At 36.5% G+C, this 20,324-nt stretch overlaps 4 protein-coding genes across 6 annotated transcripts; 1 reads left to right on the forward strand and 3 right to left on the reverse strand.

The window, feature by feature from the left end:
- Window positions 1-2,054: 2,054 nt before the first annotated feature.
- On the reverse strand, window positions 2,055-2,620 carry LOC109601259 (cytochrome c oxidase subunit 6A, mitochondrial-like). Its single transcript, XM_020017480.2, has one exon. It carries the CDS (start codon window positions 2,478-2,480, stop codon window positions 2,118-2,120), a length of 363 nt encoding a protein of 120 aa, XP_019873039.2. The 5' UTR covers window positions 2,481-2,620; the 3' UTR covers window positions 2,055-2,117.
- Window positions 2,621-6,719: 4,099 nt separating this feature from the next.
- LOC109607082 (sushi, von Willebrand factor type A, EGF and pentraxin domain-containing protein 1-like) lies at window positions 6,720-19,428 on the reverse strand. The gene is made up of 7 exons (XM_020023608.2): window positions 18,502-19,428; window positions 9,427-9,633; window positions 9,148-9,366; window positions 8,855-9,093; window positions 7,905-8,080; window positions 7,662-7,855; window positions 6,720-7,610 (listed from the first exon to the last, which is right to left on the reverse strand). The coding sequence occupies exons 1-7, from the start codon at window positions 19,163-19,165 to the stop codon at window positions 7,498-7,500; spliced, it is 1,812 nt and encodes a 603-aa protein (XP_019879167.2). The 5' UTR covers window positions 19,166-19,428; the 3' UTR covers window positions 6,720-7,497.
- LOC109601265 (cytochrome P450 4V2-like) lies at window positions 10,583-13,016 on the forward strand. 3 transcript variants are annotated; one of them, XM_049970043.1, is made up of 10 exons: window positions 10,583-10,763; window positions 11,143-11,297; window positions 11,350-11,541; window positions 11,596-11,845; window positions 11,895-12,021; window positions 12,072-12,102; window positions 12,160-12,272; window positions 12,323-12,391; window positions 12,441-12,786; window positions 12,836-13,016. In XM_049970043.1, the coding sequence occupies exons 2-10, from the start codon at window positions 11,153-11,155 to the stop codon at window positions 13,000-13,002; spliced, it is 1,440 nt and encodes a 479-aa protein (XP_049826000.1). In that variant the 5' UTR covers window positions 10,583-10,763; window positions 11,143-11,152; the 3' UTR covers window positions 13,003-13,016. The 3 variants fall into 3 exon arrangements, with proteins under 3 accessions (XP_049826000.1, XP_049825999.1, XP_049825998.1); XM_049970042.1 differs by lacking the exon at window positions 10,583-10,763 and having other exon boundaries at window positions 10,908-11,297; window positions 12,160-12,265; window positions 12,323-12,371; XM_049970041.1 differs by lacking the exon at window positions 10,583-10,763 and having other exon boundaries at window positions 10,909-11,297.
- Window positions 13,376-16,708, reverse strand: LOC109601264 (phosphatidylinositol-binding clathrin assembly protein LAP-like). The gene has a single exon (XM_020017484.2). It carries the CDS (start codon window positions 16,464-16,466, stop codon window positions 14,661-14,663), a length of 1,806 nt encoding a protein of 601 aa, XP_019873043.1. The 5' UTR covers window positions 16,467-16,708; the 3' UTR covers window positions 13,376-14,660.
- Window positions 19,429-20,324: the final 896 nt, after the last annotated feature.

A 20,324-nucleotide genomic window follows, 5' to 3' on the forward strand; every position in this document is an offset into this window, starting at 1 on the left:
AATGTAGAAGTAAATATATTGACCCCAACCCAAACATTAGTAATGAACTGTAGATTTTACAGATGTTGCACATTAATCTGGTGACTTGCTGGCGAAAAAATAATTGCCGATCGTTATGGAATAGTTCGGTATCGTTCAATAATTCGATAAAAATGACGGCAAAAAGCGGGGAATTATCGAAATAAATTAAGCGACGTCGATCGCGGCGGGTATATTAATGCCGCCAAGGGGAAATAAGGAGCAGAACCAGTTGTCAAAAATGTCACGCGGAATTGAAAAACAAAAACCATTGAAATTCATCATATGGTCCATTTTTACGGTACATTAGGCATGGAGGCCGGCAGCGAGGCAAATTCCGATTTAAATTAAAAATTCACTCCGATAAATCAAAGTGGCCATTTGTGGCGTAAAACAGTGACGTGCGTGAACCAAATGAAAATGATAGCGCTATTACCGGACGTAATTGGAAAAAAAGGGTAGCACGGTACCCGGTATTCGTTTCGTGAACTTGCACGACGCGATTTTTGCGCCTCGTATTTTAACTTCAAACTCTTAATAATTCATTTACTTTGACGGCAGAAAAAGAAATACTTTCTTCAGTCGTTGCAGCCTTCTTCAAAACAATCGCCGCTAGAACTTGACCCAATCCCACTTAGCTAATCATGTCCCCAGTTCTGCTAACAAATGCCATATACGCGCTGAAACTATGTGCATAGCGTACGTGGAAACGAATCGCCAAAGACAAGGAGAAAAAAAAAACGAAGCCGAGCTTCCTGAGGAAAAAGTATCGTACGTATGTAGAAATCCGTAGTAGATCGGTATCTGCCAATCATTGTTAGCGAGACCGTCTTGTCGGTACCCAATCAGTCAGTGGTACCGCAGAAGAACAACATGGTCAATCAGGAAAAGCAACTGCGAACTCCCTGGAACCCGGCCAATCTTCATGTCTCACGGTTTGTCAAACTATGCGGCATAAACTAGAATGTCCATATTCGGAAGCCACTGGCGAACAGGACTGAAGGATGCGCGGAGCAAATTTGATGCTGGTGACAACGCAACGGTTATAATTAAACACTGTACACGTATGTGTTTTCACCGTGTCCCCTGACACTTTCGCAAAACGTCTTCACCGGAGTCTAGTCCAAGGAAATTTTACATCAATAACATTAGTTCATTCTCAAATAAATAAATAATTATTGGTTTGTTTCAATTATCGATGATTGAGTTGCCGACAAAGTATCGGCTTGTCATATATTGATGCATGTAGTAGAAGTTAAAATGGTTCGCTACATCTTCATTTGGTGCCGTATAATATTAAACGGAAGTGTGTTTTATTTAGATGTCACCTTATTTGATGGATACTTAAATGGCACAAGACATTTTCTGCATTTTTTAAATCGATGATTTACTGCCGATTCTAAACTTATGGAATATTTGAACATAATTAATATTATTTCCTGTTGGATTCCTGTCGGGATTCCATGACGATTTATTTACAGATTTCGTGTTTCGCCTGCATAATATTTTATCAAGTCGAAAGCAAAAGCCGCGTGCAAGTTGGATTCTTTAATGCGACTCCGTTTGGTATTTTAAATAATTAGCCTCATCAGTGCTTTGGATGGGAAAAGTGGCCGGCGAGGAATTACGGCTTGTATCGTATTGAAAAATTCCATTTACATGATTTTCACATCTTTTACATCTTGTTAAAAATCTTTACATTTAACCCAACACACAATTCTTAAATTTTAGTTTTAACTGTGGCACCGAAATTCGGTTCAGTGAATGAGTCTGATGAATGAAACTCTAATGAATGAAACTAACGTTGTAGTAAGCAGACGAATTTTAATTGGTTAGGCGTCAGACAATTGCACCTGTTATGCCCCAGATAGCAATTCCGTATTGATTTTGCCAGGAAAGGCCTTCACCTTCAGCCGCTTGTTGCGCAATATTTTATCAGGATTCCATAATGCCACGGAGATTCTCAGACAGGACAGCCCCATCCAGAATCCACATCCATCCACCAAAACCCCGAACCAAATTAGACAAAGAACGCATGTAGTTAAATTTGTTTAATACCGTGCCAAGCCAGAAAATTGTTACAATATTTAGTCAGCAAGTCATTCATTGCCGTCTTCCTTCTCGCACTCCTCGTAGCCATCAGGAAGCGCGTTGATCTCGCAGTTGTGGAACAAGGAATGATTGCCGTCCCCCCAAGGAAACCTCTTCGACCTGATCCTCAAGTAGCTGTAGGGCACGAACTCGGGTCGTTCCTCGGGACATTTCGTTTTGTTTAAGTACGTGTAGGCCGCTGCTGCCGCGATTAGAGGGAACATGACGAAGAACGTCAGTCCCTTGTAGATTTTATAACCTCCAGTTTTGTGGCCTACTGGCTCCGGGTCTCTGTGGCACTTTGCCTTGGCCAATTGGTATGCGGTGGTCTGCAAATATCTTTTCACTATATTGAATGATATCAAAGACATTTCTTTCTAGTTTTTCTTCTGTACAATATTTGAATTATGTTATTAAGGTATTTTAAGCTAACACTAGTATCAGAACTTTAGCATTGTAATTTCGGTTATTGTTATTTTAACTAACACATGATGAATAATGATTTTGATGGGATGACGTGACGGTGACTTGTCAAGTTGTATAATTCAGTCAAAAATATATAAAAAAAATTATGCAACACAAATTTAATTGGAATATTTCATAGTACGTAGGTTAACGTAGCTTTATAGGATTTAAAGTTTACACCCGTTAATCCCAGCATGTAAACGTTAGCCCTTTCGGTTCCTGCTTTCCTGTCAGGATATTACAAGCGCTCTATTCTCTAAATTAGAGCACATGTTACAACGAGAATCAATCAATAAGCAAGTAACGCGCCAACTTTAAACCTCGCCGACAAATACACTGTTCCAAGACATTAACACACCACACCTATAATAGTTAATTGATTACTATTAAGATTTTCAGAAAAATGGCAGAAATAAACTCATTGTATACTTATTTAAAAATAGGTTTTTATTTATAATTGTTAGAAAAAATCTTAAAAATATTGTCTTTCAAAAAAAAATTAAAATTAATAAAATTTTGTGTGTAAAAAATAAAAACTTAATATGAGGTATTTTTTCCACTACTACAAATAATAGCCTCACACCTTCTGTTCATACTCAAAATCTGGGTTCAAGTTTCATTTTGGTCCAAATTTTCCCAAATTATGAGTAGAAGACACTCCACATCCTCTAAATTATTCAGACGGTTAGAATGGTCCCTTAAATGCCTCCCAAAATGTCCCAGATATGTTCTATTGTATTACAGTTCCGACAGTGATCTGGTCTGACCATAGCATTAATCCCAACGTCAGCAAGATTATTTCCGACATGGCCTGTATCCTGCTTCTAGAAGGTCCAATATGTAACGCTCAACATTAATGTTCTCATTATTTATCACCACCAAGTCGGTACGTACTGTTAAAGAAATGACCCCCCATACCATAATTGAGCTATATATAAACCATTAAAATTACCTTATATATTATTAAAAAAAAATTAAGACTTTTGTGACGTGAAACTTATAAATTTGTAACTAAGGAAGAAGGGAATTTAAACCCTTTCTTGATATAAAAATAGACCTGTTAATTAAATTAAATAATCATAAATTAAACTATTGTGAGGGTAAAAAATGAAATCTTTTTAACAGTGAAACTTCATAAAATTTTAACTGAATAAAAAAAGACATTATTCTATTCTATTGCTATTCTGCGGTAACTCCAATCTTCTTCCACTAAAACAGTTATCGAAAATTAAAAAGAAAATGGGGATGATAAATGAATATTATATTAAAATAATAAAAAAACTGCCATCTTGTAAAACCGTTTCACAAAAATCTCAAGTTAATGATATTATTAATCTGGTAATCCGAAAAGAAAAGAACTTGCGGTCGATTAATTATGATTCGGACATTTTTATTAAATAATTTAAAATGTTGATTTTACATCGGACGTATTTCTCGTGTTGTCAGAGCGGTACACGGTCCCCGCATTGCGATAGCCCGAGCCTGTGCGGCGACTAAAACTTGTATTGCCAAATTTTAAACCTCCATATAGGGTCAGAAATTTCGAGTCGTTTAACACTATTATCGGGTTACGTACGAAATATGGGCCACACTTTCTCGATAAATTCCAATTATCAGACTATTTCGCAATGGTTTATTATCAATTACAATCAACGTGCCCGGTCGGTTCCCCGGCTTATTGTTACTTGTTGTTTCTCCGTGGCTTTTGTAAACTGCCTTTTCTTTTCGTCAAAATTTAAAGGGACTGCGCCGGTTTCGGACAGTTATTGCCCGGTCTCGGAGTAAACGCATAAAAAGCCGTTTATCCACGGACAAATTTCATAAATTACAACGGCACAATATCAAAATAAAAGAGCAAAAAATAATTTCAGTTCGATCTACAATTAAATAAGTAAAAGAGCAAAAAAAAAGTGTTCGAGTTGATTAACATTTTAGGCGGCGATTCATACAAAGTTGTTGTCGAAAGTTTATGGGTAAGAAAGTTTCGGTACTCGTCGCGATAATTCAAAACCCATTCGTTACAATCGACGATATTCCGATGAACAGTTTTGGGAGTTAACCATCATCGAAACAAACTGATTTACATCCGACAATGAGCGGCGGCTTAATTTTTCCTCGTAAAAAATTATTTATACACACCGAAAAGTTATTTTTTACGGTAAATGCGTCTCGGACACGGCGATTAAAGCATTATAAATCGAGCGCCGAGCCAGATCTTTTGCGATAAATAATTGGAGCCGGGCATTTTTCGATCGTAAATCCGCACAAAACAAGACCAATAAATAACTCTCGATGTTTAAGCTCGGCCAGAAAACGTGTCGAACAATGATTGATTCGCGCAAATTCGCGGGAATTTTCGATTATTATTATGAATGGGGACCCCAATCATAAATACCTCGGCTATAATTAAATGTACTTATAGCGCCCCAAAAATGGCAATGGGAGAATGTGAGGAGATGTGCGAGGAGATAACGGCCGGGATAATGCACATTAGTCAATTTTGGGGGTATTAATTTTGAGAAATTGGCTTCTGTTGGCAGCTCACGGCTATTAATCACTCGAAACTAGAACGCGATTATGCGAAACAATCTCATTATAACTGAGATTAAATATTTTCAACACCCAAAACCATAATAGCATATGCACTGTATGCAAATCGTTAGAAATCCTCTTTTTTTCAGGTATAACTAAGGAGGAAAGGAAATAGAATACATTTTTAAAGAAGAAATTAAAAAACACATAAACTTAATTAATTTACAGCTAAAGAAGAAGAGCCTGGCCTTCTTGGCCATAGCTATTAAATTATTTTAATAAAGAAATACTTTAATATGTCTCTTATTAGAAATTATCATTTTATGTTTATAATTAAGGACAATTTATAACTAAGGAGAAGAATTTAAACCCCTCCTTGACATAGAAATAGTCATATTAATTAAATTAAATTGTTATTCCAAATTAAATTACTTTGACTATTTTTATACTTAAATATACGTTGTACATAAATCATTAAAAGTTACCCATTTTCTATACATAACTAAGGGTAAAAAATTAAAGATCTTTTTGACAGTGAAACTTTATAAAATTATAACTGAATAAGAAAAGAAATTAAATACCTTCTTGACATAGAAATGCCAATATTTATTAAATTAAATTGATTTAACAATTTAATTCTTGAATATGCAATGTATGTAACTCATTAGAAATAACCCTTTTCTGTTTATAACTAAGAACAAAAAATTAAAGACTTTTGTGACACAGAAACTTTATAAATTTGTAACTAGGGAAGAAGGGAATTTAAACCCCTCCTTGACATAAAAATAGTCATATTAATTAAATTAAATTATTAATCTCAAATTAAATTGTTTTGACTATTTTTATATTTAAATATACATTGTATATAAATCATTAAAAGTTACCCCTTTTCTATATATAACTAAAGATAAAAAATTTAAAATCTTTTTGACAGTGAAACTTTATAAAATTATAACTGAATAAAAAGAGAAATTAAATACCTTCTTGACATAGAAATACCAATATTTATTAAATTAAATTGTTTTAACAATTTAATACTTGAATATGCAGTGTATGCAACTCATTAGAAATTAGCCTTTTTTATTTATAATTAAGAACAATAAAATTCCATAGAAACTTCATAAATTTATAACTAAGGAAGAAGTGAAATTAAACACCTCCTTGAGATAAAAATTAATTAAATTAAATTGTTATCACAAATTAAATTGTATTGACTATTTTTATACTTAAATATACATTGTATATAAATCATTAAAAATCACCCCTTTTGTATATATAACTAAGGATAAAATATTAAGAATAAAATTATTCTTGACATATAAATTATGATATTTATTAAATTAAATTGTTTTAATAATTTAATACTTTTCTATTTATAACCAAGGACAAAAAATTAAAGACTTTTTTGATATGGAAAATATAAATTTATAGCTAAGAAAAGTCCCTCTAAGGTAAAAATGATTATATTATTTAAATTATTTTGACAATCTGACAAAAGAAAAAAACAGAAATTAGTCATTGGATTGAAATTTTATAAATTAAAATCATACGTTAATTAATTATTCAAATTAACTATTATTCAAATACAACCAAGGAAGAAATAAAAATAAAAACACTTTTAAGACATAGAAACAGTCATATTTATTAAACTAAAATTTTATCACAAATTAAATTGCTTTGACGATTTGATACTTCGTCAACTTCGACTTAATATACAAAATATAATAACGAATATGAACATTTTTAATTAATCGAGTACTACAAAGTACTACGGTAGAAATAATCAGGTCAACAATAAAAACACATCTAATACAGATGTTATAATACGTTAGAGCTGTAAAGTTACATCAATATTTATTATATCCATATATATTCGGCACGTTCTTGTTACGAATCTTATGCATGGCATTCTGAAATTAAGAACCAATACTGTGGTCAGTTTCAGCATTTATACACAATTTGATGCCGAATATATAAGGCTTCAAACAGCTCTATAATGTACACATTTATCAAATATTAAACATATATATTTTTAATATGCACAAAATATATATATTTAAATTTTTGTTACATAATCAATACTAAAAGTATTGTTGGACAACCATCTATAAGTAAAAAGGAACCAGAGGTCCCTAATTATTCGATAAACTGTTTATTTGGTTAAATATCACTTAAACATTCAAAATTAATTGAAAATATGATTTTTCGAGAGTCTCAACATGTCATAGATCAGCATTAATAATTATGCTTGTCGAACGTCAGGAACATCTACTTAACTATCATGCTAACATCGTTAAATAGGTATATATCACTACAAATATCTTTGGTCATATAAAGGGTTAAAATTCTTTGCACACATTAAAAATATACTCTCCTATAAGCGAGAAACATTTACGGGGCATCGGCCGATTTGAACGACGAATTGTCAGAGGCTGAGATGTTGTCGATTTGAACGCCGTGCACGAGTACTTCCTCGAATTCGTTCTCCTCCAACAAAGGTGCATCTAAAACCAAAACAATAAATGATCAAACACTCAAGTGTAATTAGATATTACCCTCAGTATTGACCACCGAGGAAGTGTCAAAGGATGCGAGGCTACCGCAGTGCACCCTGCAGGAACCTGGCTGGGAGCCGCTGTGCGATGAAGCCGTGTCCAGGGTTATGTTAGTCGAACCCTCGGAAATCGCTACCGTATCCGTAGAACCCATGGAATCAACACCCGAACGGGTGCTTGGAGAATGAGACGCACTAAAAATGAAACTCGTAATTACAACAAATTACACCAATTTTTACCCACAATGATCCATGGCGAGTGACCGTGACTAAATCCGGGTTGGGGGAGTTCCTTGTCCTGCGACCGGCCAAATTGGGCCACTGGGGCCGACCGAATCGGTACCCCACCGAAGATATACCGGATGGTAATGTGGTGGCAGATGCTCTACGCACAGCTTCGTCGTACGACGGCAGAGTATCCTGAAAAAGATCCAACGACATAATTTATACCCACCGCATAAATATTTCAAAGAGTAAAATAGTGGCGGTACCCGAGTTACGCAATCTCCCGAGACCGAACTCAGCCGCTGGGGACTAATTGCAATTTATTGTTTGGGGGATTTGTTTTAATTGAACCGCAACTCATTTACCAGCCGCGCCGCTCTCGCCATTAATTACCTAATTATAATTCAAATCAGGGGCGAACTGCTTGAAAAATCCCGCTATCTTAACGCTTAAATTCAGTTGTCGCGTAATTATAACTAATGAATCCCACAAATGCGACAGTGGTTGCACAATTTTCAACAACCTATCTGTGCGTTTTTTTTTTTTGTCGTCCAAGGTCCGCTCGTCCGATTGTTTTAGAAAGGATCTATTGTCCTATGTTTTCCTCGCACCTGTTGAAGATTCATGCAAACGCGACGTTTATTAAATTACGTTTTTACGACGGCAATTCGGTTGATTTCTGGCTGCGAATTCGCCAGGAATGTGGATTTCATAACGGCCGGTTTAAGTGACGGAGCCCTTCGACATATCGATGTCAGTTAAAATAACCGTTCAACGGTATTTTATTTATTAACTGGAAACATAATTTCGAGGCCGGGTCCATTGTGTCCATCGCGACGGCCGTTCGCATTATGTTTTGCATCAATCACTCGACGAAATGTCCAAATAAGATGTTTCGGCTTTTTTTTTGGCACGTCTGCGTTCCTTTTAAGTGTGTCGATAAACTGATGCGATTGACAAATAACGCACCTCGTTAGCGATCAACGCCAGGCGATCGGGATTGTTGAGGAGAATGGCGTGGTCACTGATGTCTGTTCTCAGGACGGTGGTGGAGGTGGACTCAGTCCTGGCGAGGGGTTTCTTCCGTTTTGACAGGATGGCACAGCAGAGAATTAGCAGTACCGAAACCACGCCGGCTCCGGTTACGACCGACCACAGTACTGCGTTCACAGTTTTTATTTTGCCCAGTATGTCGCCTTTGGGAAAGCCTGAAAGCGTTTTTAATTACTCAGGATATTAATGAACGTTATGGATAATCGTACATTTGTAATCTGGTGAATATTCGGGAGGTCCATTGGGTGGTACCCAGCATCCACCGATGGAACACGTTAAGATCTCAGTGCCTTGCAGGTCGTAGCTGTCCAAGCACTGATATGAGACCTGGGACTTAATCGGATATTTCTCCTGCGGGTTGTCCGTTAATATGTCGAAAATCTGGGCGTACGGTACTTTCGGAGGAGGAAAACACTCACGTGCAAACTCTATTAAATAAATATAGTTAATTATTATGATTAATTGATACAATTTGACCAGTTACTTACCACACTTGGGTAGTATGCCCTCCCATCGACCTTCGTTGCACTGCAGCCTGCTGGGTTGGCAGGGTTGGATGGTGTTCCTGTATCTGCCGACGCAGGACACTTCGATCATGGTACCGTGTGGCCACGGGGCAGTACGGTCATTTTCCACAGTCACCTCCGTGTGATCAATGGCTGGCAGATCCCTGCAGGGTGGTTTGTTGGCAGGATCTGAAACAACCCATTGCCAAATAGAGAAATTGTGATTAAAGGTTGGAAAAGTACAAATTTGTCAGTAGCTTTCACCAAAGTCGCAGGAAAAGAAGATTTCGAAATTCGCAGATATGTGCCCGCAGGTTGTAAGGTTTTGGCGCAGTAATTAATTCATCGTATATGGAAGTATGACTTATAATTCGCACGTTTAATAATTTTTTTAATAAACAATATTATGACTCCCAGCGGTTGTCAATAATTAACGTTACCGAGTGTTAAATTAAATGTTTAGATTTAAATGTTGAATAACAAATTCTAGGAATTTGAAATACGACTCTCCGAGGCTACCAATTTGGGGGCGTTATATGAATGGACGCAAATTTCGTGCTGTGAATCTAATTCGTTGAATACGTAATTCGTTCATTAAAATTCAATTATTACTGCATGGAATATATGTATAATCTAATTTTATGACGAAAACACTCCACATATACCAGGGTAAACTAAATTAATATCTAAAAAACACTGAGAACGCATTCAGGTACTTTCATAAAATTTGTTATACAAGTAGGTACCTATTAAAATAAGAACTGATTAAAATAGAAAACGTAACATTTTAACTTGTGTTATTGCCACGTTGACAACGGATGCGAAAGGCGAACGGGCAAAAATAGTGGTAGTTACAAGACCCCATGTTGGACGTACCCGTAAATTTCGCCCTCGCGCCGTGTACCGGCCGTGCTTTGCGGGATGCCGCCTCCTTTGATAGCGCGCCGCCGGTGATACGTTTACGACGTGGGAGGCCGCCAAAAATTCATTATTGATGCCCGAACGTTCTCCCCCCGTTCACTTCGGGGCTTGTAGCGGATGAAATGTGTCCGCGGCCCTTCATAAATATTGTGTCGCGGACCGGCCTCACGTTTTCTTTTACCCCGATACGCACGTTAATTAAAACGTGTCTGTCAAATATTTCGCATTTTAATTTATTGAGTACATGCAAATTATATTAAAAAATTATATTATTACTGTTTTGGTCTTATACAAAACACATTAAAATGTATTTATATTTACATAAACTTATATAAACCCAAAACATACCAGTCAAAACTTATTAATATACAGTGTTGCATAGTAATATTGAAATCAAGGTAAGTGTGATTCTATTTAATAACAGTCATCAGTTATTTGTCTAATAGTCACTTATTTGTTGTGACAATTCAATTCAGCAATGAAATATTAATGCAATATATAGGTCAAACTTTTGTCAATACATTATTATGCTTACGCAATCATATTATGCAAACACTTAGCACTTACACTATTTATTTTATGTAATTAATGGTTTTCATTTACCAAAAGGTCTTCTGTAAACAAATTGTCCAATCAATTTAATTTATTTGCCTGTTACTAAAAATAAACACCACAATTTGTAATTCATCATAACGTAAAAATACATTTCCATCATAAACTCTAGTTTTATTCGTTTAAATTATGGCGAATGCGCTGCTCAGTCAATTTCACTTCCAGGCCCCCACAAATGTATATTTTCATCTTGATAATCCCGTTGCTGATTCACTGCTACATCGAAATAAAAAATCGACGTGCCACAAAAATGCTGGAAAACCTGCGACAACCCATGAAACTTCCGTTCATAGGAACGACTTATAAATATTTTAATAAGAGTAAGGCGATTAATTAAACCATGGGTGGTGTTTAATTTAATTAATTAATTAGATTTGCATGTGGGGTTGCAAAATGTGATTGAAGAAATTGGGCTGCCGAATGTTACGTGGGTGTGTTCGACTCCCAGTTACACAACGAAAGACGTTGAAGAAGTTAAAACAATACTCAACAATTGTTTGGACAAAAGTAGCCATTACAAATGTCTAAACTTTGCTTTTAAAAATTCGTTGCTTTTAGCTCCAGGTACTTAAATTATTTACTGACACTTAGAGTATTATTGATTTGCGTTTTTATTAGTGGATGAATGGAAGAGGAACAGGAAAATTCTGGCTAAGGCGTTTTGCCAAAACATTCTGGACGACTACGTACCAATTTTCAATGACAAAAGTCTAATTTTATTAAACGTTTTAAACAATAAACGAGAGGAAACAAACATGTACGACATATTCCAAAGTTTGGCCATGGATTGTTTCTTACAAACCACCATGGGTCTAGACTACCAAATCCAGCAAAATAAAAACGACAAATACGTCAATATTCTCACGGAGTACAACATTGTCAAAGTCACAACATAACTAATAACAATATTTTTTTAGCATGCAACAAATTGCGATAAGACGAATTTGCAATCCAATCATGTATTCAGATTTTATCTTTGAATATTTTGGTGAAGGCAGCGTTTTAAAACAATTCTATCGCGATTTGCGGGAATTTGTGCTTGATGTGAGTAATGATACGGTTTTAACAATAATAGCTTTATCAACCTGTTTTAGATTATCGAAAAGAGAAAAAAACAAATTCAAGGTAACAAAACACAAATAAACAACAAAAATTATGATAACATGATTATTTCTATTCTAGACGACGATGGCTGGGTAAAAAAGGCTTTAATCGACATACTATTGACACAAAATGAAAAAGAACTATTCACAGACGAACACATCGTTTATGAAATACTTCTTTTCTGGTCGGCAGTAGGTTACCAAAATTATTTCTCGAACCACACTAAATGTAACAATTTTAGGCCTCTGACACAACGGGGGCAGCTCTGGCAAACGCTTGCACTTTACTCGGCATGCACCCAGAAATCCAAGTAAGTTACAACCAATCCCACAATCAACCATTTGAAAAACAAATTGTAGAAAAAGCTACACGAGGAAATATTGAACAATGTACGAACGGACAAACCCATCGAACATTCAGACCTAAAAAACCTGAGGTACACCGAAATGGTGCTGAACGAAACCATGAGGATCATGCCTGTCGTACCGCTGGTTGCAAGAACTGCTACTGAGGACCTAAAACTGGGGGATAAAACAATACCTAAAGGCACCGACCTGGCGGTGTCGGTGTTTAATGTTCACAGGGATGAACGGTACTACAAACAACCCGATAAGTTTGTGCCTGAACGATTTAGCCAAGAGGAGGTGGCGAAGAGGCCCCAGCATTGTTTCGTACCGTTCTCAGCTGGACCACGAAACTGCATAGGTAACAATAGTCACATAATGGAATTAGTTGTAAATATTTGCGTTAATAGGTTGGAAATACGCTATGATGTTAATGAAGACGGCTCTTGCAAACGTGGTATTAAACTTCGAGATGTCATCCAAGCACAAATCGGTCGACGAGTTGAAATTAGAGTCGGATATTATATTGAGAACGAAAATACCTTTGGATTGTACTTTTAAACCAAGAAAAAATTAAACACGTTTACGCAATGCAGTTTATTTTGTACCCTTAACAAAAGGTTTTTTTTAACTACTACGGACAATGAGTCCATTGTGCTGGTTCTTGAGAGGTTATTACTGGACGTTTCAATGGGACTGATGCTTATCTGGTGGGAACGTTAATTAGGCACATTATCACGCTTATTTGTCGAGTCTATGGAGATTTTGAATAAGTCGTTTATTGTGCATGAGTTAAGAGTAACGTTTAATCGTTGTACAGGAAGGATGTGGTTTAAGATAAATGATAAATGACAGTGTCAGTTACAGATAAAGTCGACTGCTTTAAAATAACATTATGATCGCCTACCTGGGATAAATTATAAGGACACAATGAAAAAAAAACAATTGAGTAACACATAAGCATACTTTATTCATCAATATTTTTATTTCCTTATATTGTCACATATTGATTACATTAGTGTTTGCTATAATTATTTTATATACTCGATTAGCTAAACTATCATCCATCTACTGATATATTTTTGGTAAGATCATACCTTGTTTTTGGTAAAAATACTTTTGTGTCCATCGACACCAAGGCTCCTGATATAACTTATACGCAACAGTAGTGTGCTTTCAGTGAAGGGATAGAATTTGGAAGATGTTAGAATGCATCAAAATTATTCTGAATGTATTTACATTAAGTACAAACATAATTAAAGCAGCATTTTTAACATAATCGTGAGGACAAAGATCAAAAAAAAACGTAGTGTCTTTAATACTAACAAAAATTATATTCGAGTATTTACAAAATATCTAATAACAATTTGTTTTAATAGTTTTTATAGTGTATAATTTGATTAATTAAAAATAAATAAATTATAGTGGTATAATTTGTATTCTTACAGAGTAAAACAATTAAGTAAAATGTCATTTTTAGGCAGGCGACCACAGAGAGGTCGATAATCACACTTGACTAGACTAGAATATTTGAAAAAAATTGTTAAACATGTATAATATATTAATTAGTCTTATAAGAGTTCAAATAGGTATTGTAAAGGTGTATAATTGTATCACTCTGTAAATTCAATAATAAATAGGAACAATGACAAAAAAGAGCATTGAGGGTATCTATAAAAAATATAATATGCACAGTATGTAGGACTAGCTCTAAGTAGAAAAATAACATATTCAGTATATTACATAAAAAATAATAAATTAATAAATGTGGAATGTACACTATCACAATTGTGAAACGCTAATTTTTTAAAACAATATGAGTAATAATTATTTTCTATAGGGAATTTTATTTAGTTTTGCTGTAATCTAAGCTAGGATATACAGGTTAAACCTGATTTTTTTCCATGTGAAAGTATCAAATAGATAAAAAACTATTACGTCTTACATAACTGGTAACTTATTTTGTGATACATTAAATTTAATATTAAAAAAGTGAACACTTTCACATGGAAATCCAATTTTAGTTAATTCTCATTGAGCCTGCATGTTTCAATGTAAAAATCCCGCATAATTCCATCCAAAACAACAATTACATGCCGTCAAAAACGAAAAATAATATACTCAAAGCATTAAGCGACGTGTTGAACAATATCTGGACATCTGCATTAACAGTAACCTACATCATATATATTACAAAACTTAAAAAGATCACTACTTGGCCTCCCCGTACCGCTACTACAGATTTCCGAACGGATCGAAAGTGACTTCCTGATGTGCTGGCTGTTGCTTAGGACTGCCCGAAATTGGCTGTTGCACTGCGCCCATCGGATACTGCATCATCGGTTGGCCCATCATGCCCGGATCCATCATCATCTGCTGGCCCATCGGCCTGTAACTGGCGCCCGTCGTGGCCGCCATCGGTTGCGGCTGCCATCCACCCTGAGCAGGCTTCGGCTGGTTCTTAGGCGAGTTCCACTGGTTCCCGCGTCCCGAGTCCATGGTCAAGTTCTCCACCAGCGAATTGAGACTGGACTCCAGATCGCCGGTCAGGATTTTCGAGGGTTGCGGCGGACGTTGGGGCGCGGGAGCCGTCGCCTGCGGCATGAACTGGGGCTGCTGCGGCACCTGCTGCGGCTGCACGTCGCCCACCAACGGATCGAACACCGACGGTTCGTTGGTGTTGAACAGTCCGGCCGAGGGGAAGGTTTGGGTTGGAGCCGGGGCTTGGAAATTGGTCGGAAATCCGTTAGACCACATAGTGTTGGCGGGTTGGGCGGGTGCTGTGGTAGCCGGGGCGGCGAACACGTTTCCGTTTGCTTGCGGAGCTGAAAAATCGGCGAACGGATTGCCCAGTCCTAGCAAATCATCCAGAGCGCTCTTGGGTTGACTCGAAGGAGGTTGTGGGGCTGTTGTGACGGGGTCGCTTCCGAACAGGTCTAGGATCTGATCGTTTTTGGGGGCAGCCGGCTCTTCGCTTAGGAACGGATTCGTGCTGGCCGGTGGGGAACCCACGTTCGCCTTGTACTTATTGATGGCTGCCTCCTCTTCCGCCACCGCAGCCGTTTCGAAGGCGGAGCCGAAGGCATTGCTGGTGTTGGATAGAGCGTTTACTCCGCTTTTCAGGTTCTTTTGGTTTGTGGTGGCGGTTGGGGTGTTGCCCTCCAAGGAAGCCAAGTGTTGTTCGAGGGCGTCCAGGAGGCTGTTGGGGGCTCTGGTTAGATCTGGTATGTCTCCTTTGTCGATGCCTATATTTTCTGCGACCTTCAGGAATTCACCTACGCGGTCCATGCGGATGAGGAATTTTTTGTAGAGATCCAAAGCCTCTCGGCACTGTTTCTTGTTGATTTCGAAGTACTTTTCTAACAAGTTAATGATGCCGTCGTTGTAGCAAGCGAATAATCTAATTAGATCGCGGAAGAGCAGCATGAAGCACATGTTTATCACGCCGTTGGTGAGGTCGTTCGCCGTGCAATCGAATTCCAGAAGGGCATCCAATTGGCTTTGTAAAATTGGCAGAGATTTTAAAAGGTTGTCCACGTTCATTGTGCGGAGAGTGCCTTCCTCTTTGCCACGTTTAACTTTGCAAAAATCAAAAGCTACTCCTCTATACGACAAAGCCTTTTCGTTCAAGTATTTGGCATACCGTCTGATAAATGGGGACATGTCATATCCGGTCCTGGCCCCCACAGCACTCTGTACCCCCGTCTTGTCGACGAAATTGGATAAATTAAATGATACGTTACTAGAAGCCAGATACTGCGTGAACCTTTCGTTCCCGTAACACATGACATGGTGCGTCGTGATCAGGGCCTTAAACACGACCACCCAACTGGTGCTCTGCGACCTTTCGATCAGTAAATTGGCCATTTGCGGTATCGAAACGTTCGGCTCGTTGGTGCAGTGCACCAGATAGTCCAAGTGCTTCTTCTTGGGGCCGAGCATCTCCTCCGTGGTCGCCTTGCAGACGGACTTGGCCAGTCCCTGGCCCGCGAGGCTGTGCTTGGCCGCCAGCAGCCGGTCGTTTATCGTTTGTCCCGCCATTGTCCGACCGTTTATCGACGACGATTTGCACACGCACACACCACACTGGGACACCGGGCCCCCGACAACAACGATTTCTCGACGGGAGAGACGGGGTCGATGATGTGAAGTTCCCGACCGGCGAAATCAATAAGTATGAAAATAAACTGGGTCGCCGCGACCTCTGCCGCGCGGTCGGCCGATGTACGGCCAATTAAAACGCAGGATGCTGCCGTAAAAAAAATCTACTGTCGCACTAAAGAAACTTGATGTTTTTCTAATCGTCGGCAATTTTTAAAGAACTTTGCTGTCTCCAATGAGATTCCAATTGGATTCGATCGAAATTATTTCGGCCGAGGCGGCATCTATCGTAATGAAGAACAACCAAAGCGCAACCGTTACGAGGGCACATATAAATGTTCTTGCAACTTTTTATTCTTTTAATTGTTTCATACATGCAAAAATAATTTTGATATTTTGACTATTAAAAAATTGTAAATTTAGATAAATACCACCAAATTTTGAAGTTTTAACATATCGAATAGTTTGTTTTTTGTTTGTTGTAAATTTGTCAATATCAAAATGTCAAAATAAACAACAGCATTTTTTAAATAATAACATCTAATGACGCACAAACACGCTAAAATTATTTTGTCAATGAAATATTTATTTATACAATAAATATACAGTGTGTCCCATTTGAAAACAAGAAACCCTCATACAATTTGTATTTTTTATCCGATGTTCCCCAGGATGGATCCACCTTGTCGTGGTCCTGGGGCTCAGTACCACTCCACAAACCAGTGGCAGTGGGAAGCTAACGGATCCAACCCCGCAATCCTTTCCTTTCCCTCTTTGTTCAAAAAAAATCCGATGTTTACAAACTTATTTTCAATTGTAAATCATAAAAATATGTATTTAAATACAAAATGTCTCACTTTTGGGCCCAAAACCATTTCCTACCGGGTAATTTTTAGGCTTGAAAATTGGAGAAATCATACTAACAATTTTTTTATAAAGAATCTGTATAGTACCCCACTGGAAATGGGTATATACCAAATCATGAAAAAATATACGTATTCATAATTCTATGAAAAAATTAAAAAATTATATTTTTCTTAATTAAGTACTCTATGAAATAAACTGTACTCTTAATACTCAAATTAATAACTAAATTTTCGAATGTTACTAATATTAAAAATTACATTTTTTTGTTTTTATTCTTTAAAATATAATATAACTTAATTTTTAAATTAAGATATGAGGGTAAAACGTTGTAAAACGGACAATTAAACAGTTTCAATGAATATTTTGTGCGTAAGTTCTACAGAGGCACTTTTAAATGTGCCTTTTTGCGCCAAGTTGATTCATAAGTCAACCTTGAATTGTCTATTTAGTTTCAACATTCTCGCATGCGTTTTCAATGGTAGGGGAGCTAAGGCGTGCCTCTAACCAATGAGATAAAATTGCACAAAGATAACAACAAACTTATGAAAAATATATAATAACTTCATTGAACCCAATAGGGGATTGACGGAAGCAAATAAAATTTGAGTTTTAAGACTCTTAGAATAAGTATAGCAGTGACGGGTAACCTCGCTTATAAAAATGATTTTACTAACATAACGTTATGAAACATATTTTTTATATTTTTATTCTTTAAAATATAATATAACTTAATTTTAATATGTTAACTGGACAATATCATAATATGATTTCACAAAGTTAAACTGGTGTTGCTAATTTTAATATGAAAAATGGAAAAGTTAAATCTCAGATAAATATCATTTGATAGACAGACTATTTTTTACTTATTTACACCAAAACAAGTTAATAGAAGCTCTATTATAGTAAATGAAACAAATAGACTAAAGAAAGCTTACAATATTTTTAAAATAATATGCATTACTATTTATTTTTTTCTGTGATGGGTGTTTGAATGATTTATTTTTAAAATTTTAGATACATACTATAAAAATGCATTAAAACTGTTGCATTATTTTAAAAATACTTGTTGGCATTGGCAACAGAATATAAAAATTGCTCATGCTATTACCTTTCAGTCGAATTTCGCAATGGGGGGCACCATTGGGAGACCAAATGCCGCCCTCCAGACACTGCAGGACACTGTACCCAACCAACGAATACCCAGAGTTGCACTTGTAGTGGATCCTCTGCCCAATATAAAAATTGTTTCTTTCGTTGGGATCGTCGTTTTCCATTATGTAATACCCATTCATTATATCCTTGGGCCTGGGACAACTGTTGGCCGAACACCTGGCCACAGACCCAGTCCAAATACCCTTTTCGCACACCCTATACTTGCTCTCTTCTGGTACCAGAGTGTAGCCTTCGCCGCAGGTGTACGTGGCCAGCGCGTTCTTGTGATAGTACCCGTTGTCGTCCTTCTCGCCCTCGATTTCCAGCGCCCCGTTCTTCAGATAGGGTGGCGGGCTGCATCTTTTCACGCAGCTAGGTCGGATGGAGTCCTCCCACATGCCGTCGATGCACTCCACTTGGGCCTTACCGTCGAGATCGTAGCCCTCCTCGCAGGTGACGATCGCCACTTGGGTCGGCCCCTCGGACTTGTACTCTATGATGCCGAAGTCGACGTTGTAAAACTCGGGGCACTGGAACTCGCTGTCTTTGGTGCCGTTCAGGAATCGGATATCGCAGATCGCGGCCTGCACGAACAGCAACAATAGCAATGATTGTTGCATTTTGGTCGCTTGTTGTTTCTATTTTGGTTTTTGGTTAGAATCCATTGTTTTGGAAAACAAAAGTTTTGACAGTCCGCGGATCGATTCGATTTGGTTTTCTGGTCAAGGACGATGCACTATTATGTCATGTCTAATCAATTAGGTTTTTTTATCAAATTAAATGCGACCAGCTAGTTTATACAAATATATTGCAAAGCTCCTCGATATTAATTCACTTTTGCTACGGTGCAATATGTAATATTTATATATTTAAATTTGTGTTAAGCCTTGTCTTAAGCTCATTATCATTTATCAAACTGTGTAAATCACATTTGTTAACAACAAAATTTGATTAAACATATTATTTGATAATTACAGAATTCTCTTATTAAAACATACATTTATTTTTAAGATACAGATAAAGAAAACTTTATTCTTAGTTCAAGATTATGCCACTTCAGGCGCTACTGTATGCCAAATTTTAAATTTGAATATCAGTGGCGCTACTCAGAAGAGGCAGGTGAACCAGTGTCTCACGTATGAAAATGATTTTATTGAATAATGTTTGTTAATATTTAAAAATACATTTTTTTGTTTTTATTCTTTAAAATAGAATATAACATAATATTTAAACAAAGATAGAAACACGCATGTTTTACGTTATTGCATCAACTATCAACCAATAACACAGTGAAGTTGACATGGTGAAGTTTTTATTAAATTAATGTGTATTTCTAGTTTAAATAATTATGATAAAAAGCTGTTAAATAATTAAACCATCCATTTCCTAATTTGAATATTGTAACAAATACGGGATTTACTGTATATTGATACTATAAATTTAATTGGCAATGTACAGTAATAAATTATTTTGCTGGTCATGTCTTTTATTTTCAAAAGTTAGTGAAGATATTTAGTTTAAAAGGATTTTTTATGATTTGAAAAATTATCTTGTGCACTAATTTTACTAATCATTCGAATTGTATCTTGTTCTTATTTTTTTTTTCAATTGTTACATAATATGCAATTTTTCCTTTTATCAATATTACTGCTATTAAAGATACTTGAAAATGTACGTGTATCTAAACTGCGTAGAACTAACAAAAATAAATAATATATTTACTTATAAACATCTTGAGTTTCAAGAGCTCATAACATCCAGCCAATAATAATGTAACTT

The sequence above is a fragment of the Aethina tumida genome, chromosome 7 (genome assembly GCF_024364675.1).
Source record: "Aethina tumida isolate Nest 87 chromosome 7, icAetTumi1.1, whole genome shotgun sequence".
Taxonomy (NCBI): Eukaryota; Metazoa; Arthropoda; class Insecta; order Coleoptera; family Nitidulidae; genus Aethina; species Aethina tumida.

Excerpts from the sequence above, each read along its gene's own strand:
- LOC109601259 (XM_020017480.2), bottom strand. The coding sequence starts at position 2,480 with ATGTCTTTGATATCATTCAATATAGTGAAAAGATATTTGCAGACCACC.
- LOC109601265 (XM_049970041.1), top strand. The coding sequence starts at position 11,114 with ATGCGCTGCTCAGTCAATTTCACTTCCAGGCCCCCACAAATGTATATT. Across the intron at positions 11,298-11,349 it reads TTATAAATATTTTAATAAGA|ATTTGCATGTGGGGTTGCAA; the intron begins GTAAGGCGATTA and ends TTAATTAATTAG. Across the intron at positions 12,392-12,440 it reads GCATGCACCCAGAAATCCAA|AAAAAGCTACACGAGGAAAT; the intron begins GTAAGTTACAAC and ends AACAAATTGTAG.
- LOC109601264 (XM_020017484.2), bottom strand. The coding sequence starts at position 16,466 with ATGGCGGGACAAACGATAAACGACCGGCTGCTGGCGGCCAAGCACAGC.
- LOC109607082 (XM_020023608.2), bottom strand. The coding sequence starts at position 19,165 with ATGCAACAATCATTGCTATTGTTGCTGTTCGTGCAGGCCGCGATCTGC. Across the intron at positions 9,094-9,147 it reads ATATTCACCAGATTACAAAT|GCTTTCCCAAAGGCGACATA; the intron begins GTACGATTATCC and ends AAACGCTTTCAG. Across the intron at positions 8,081-8,854 it reads TGGCGTTGATCGCTAACGAG|GATACTCTGCCGTCGTACGA; the intron begins GTGCGTTATTTG and ends GATCTTTTTCAG.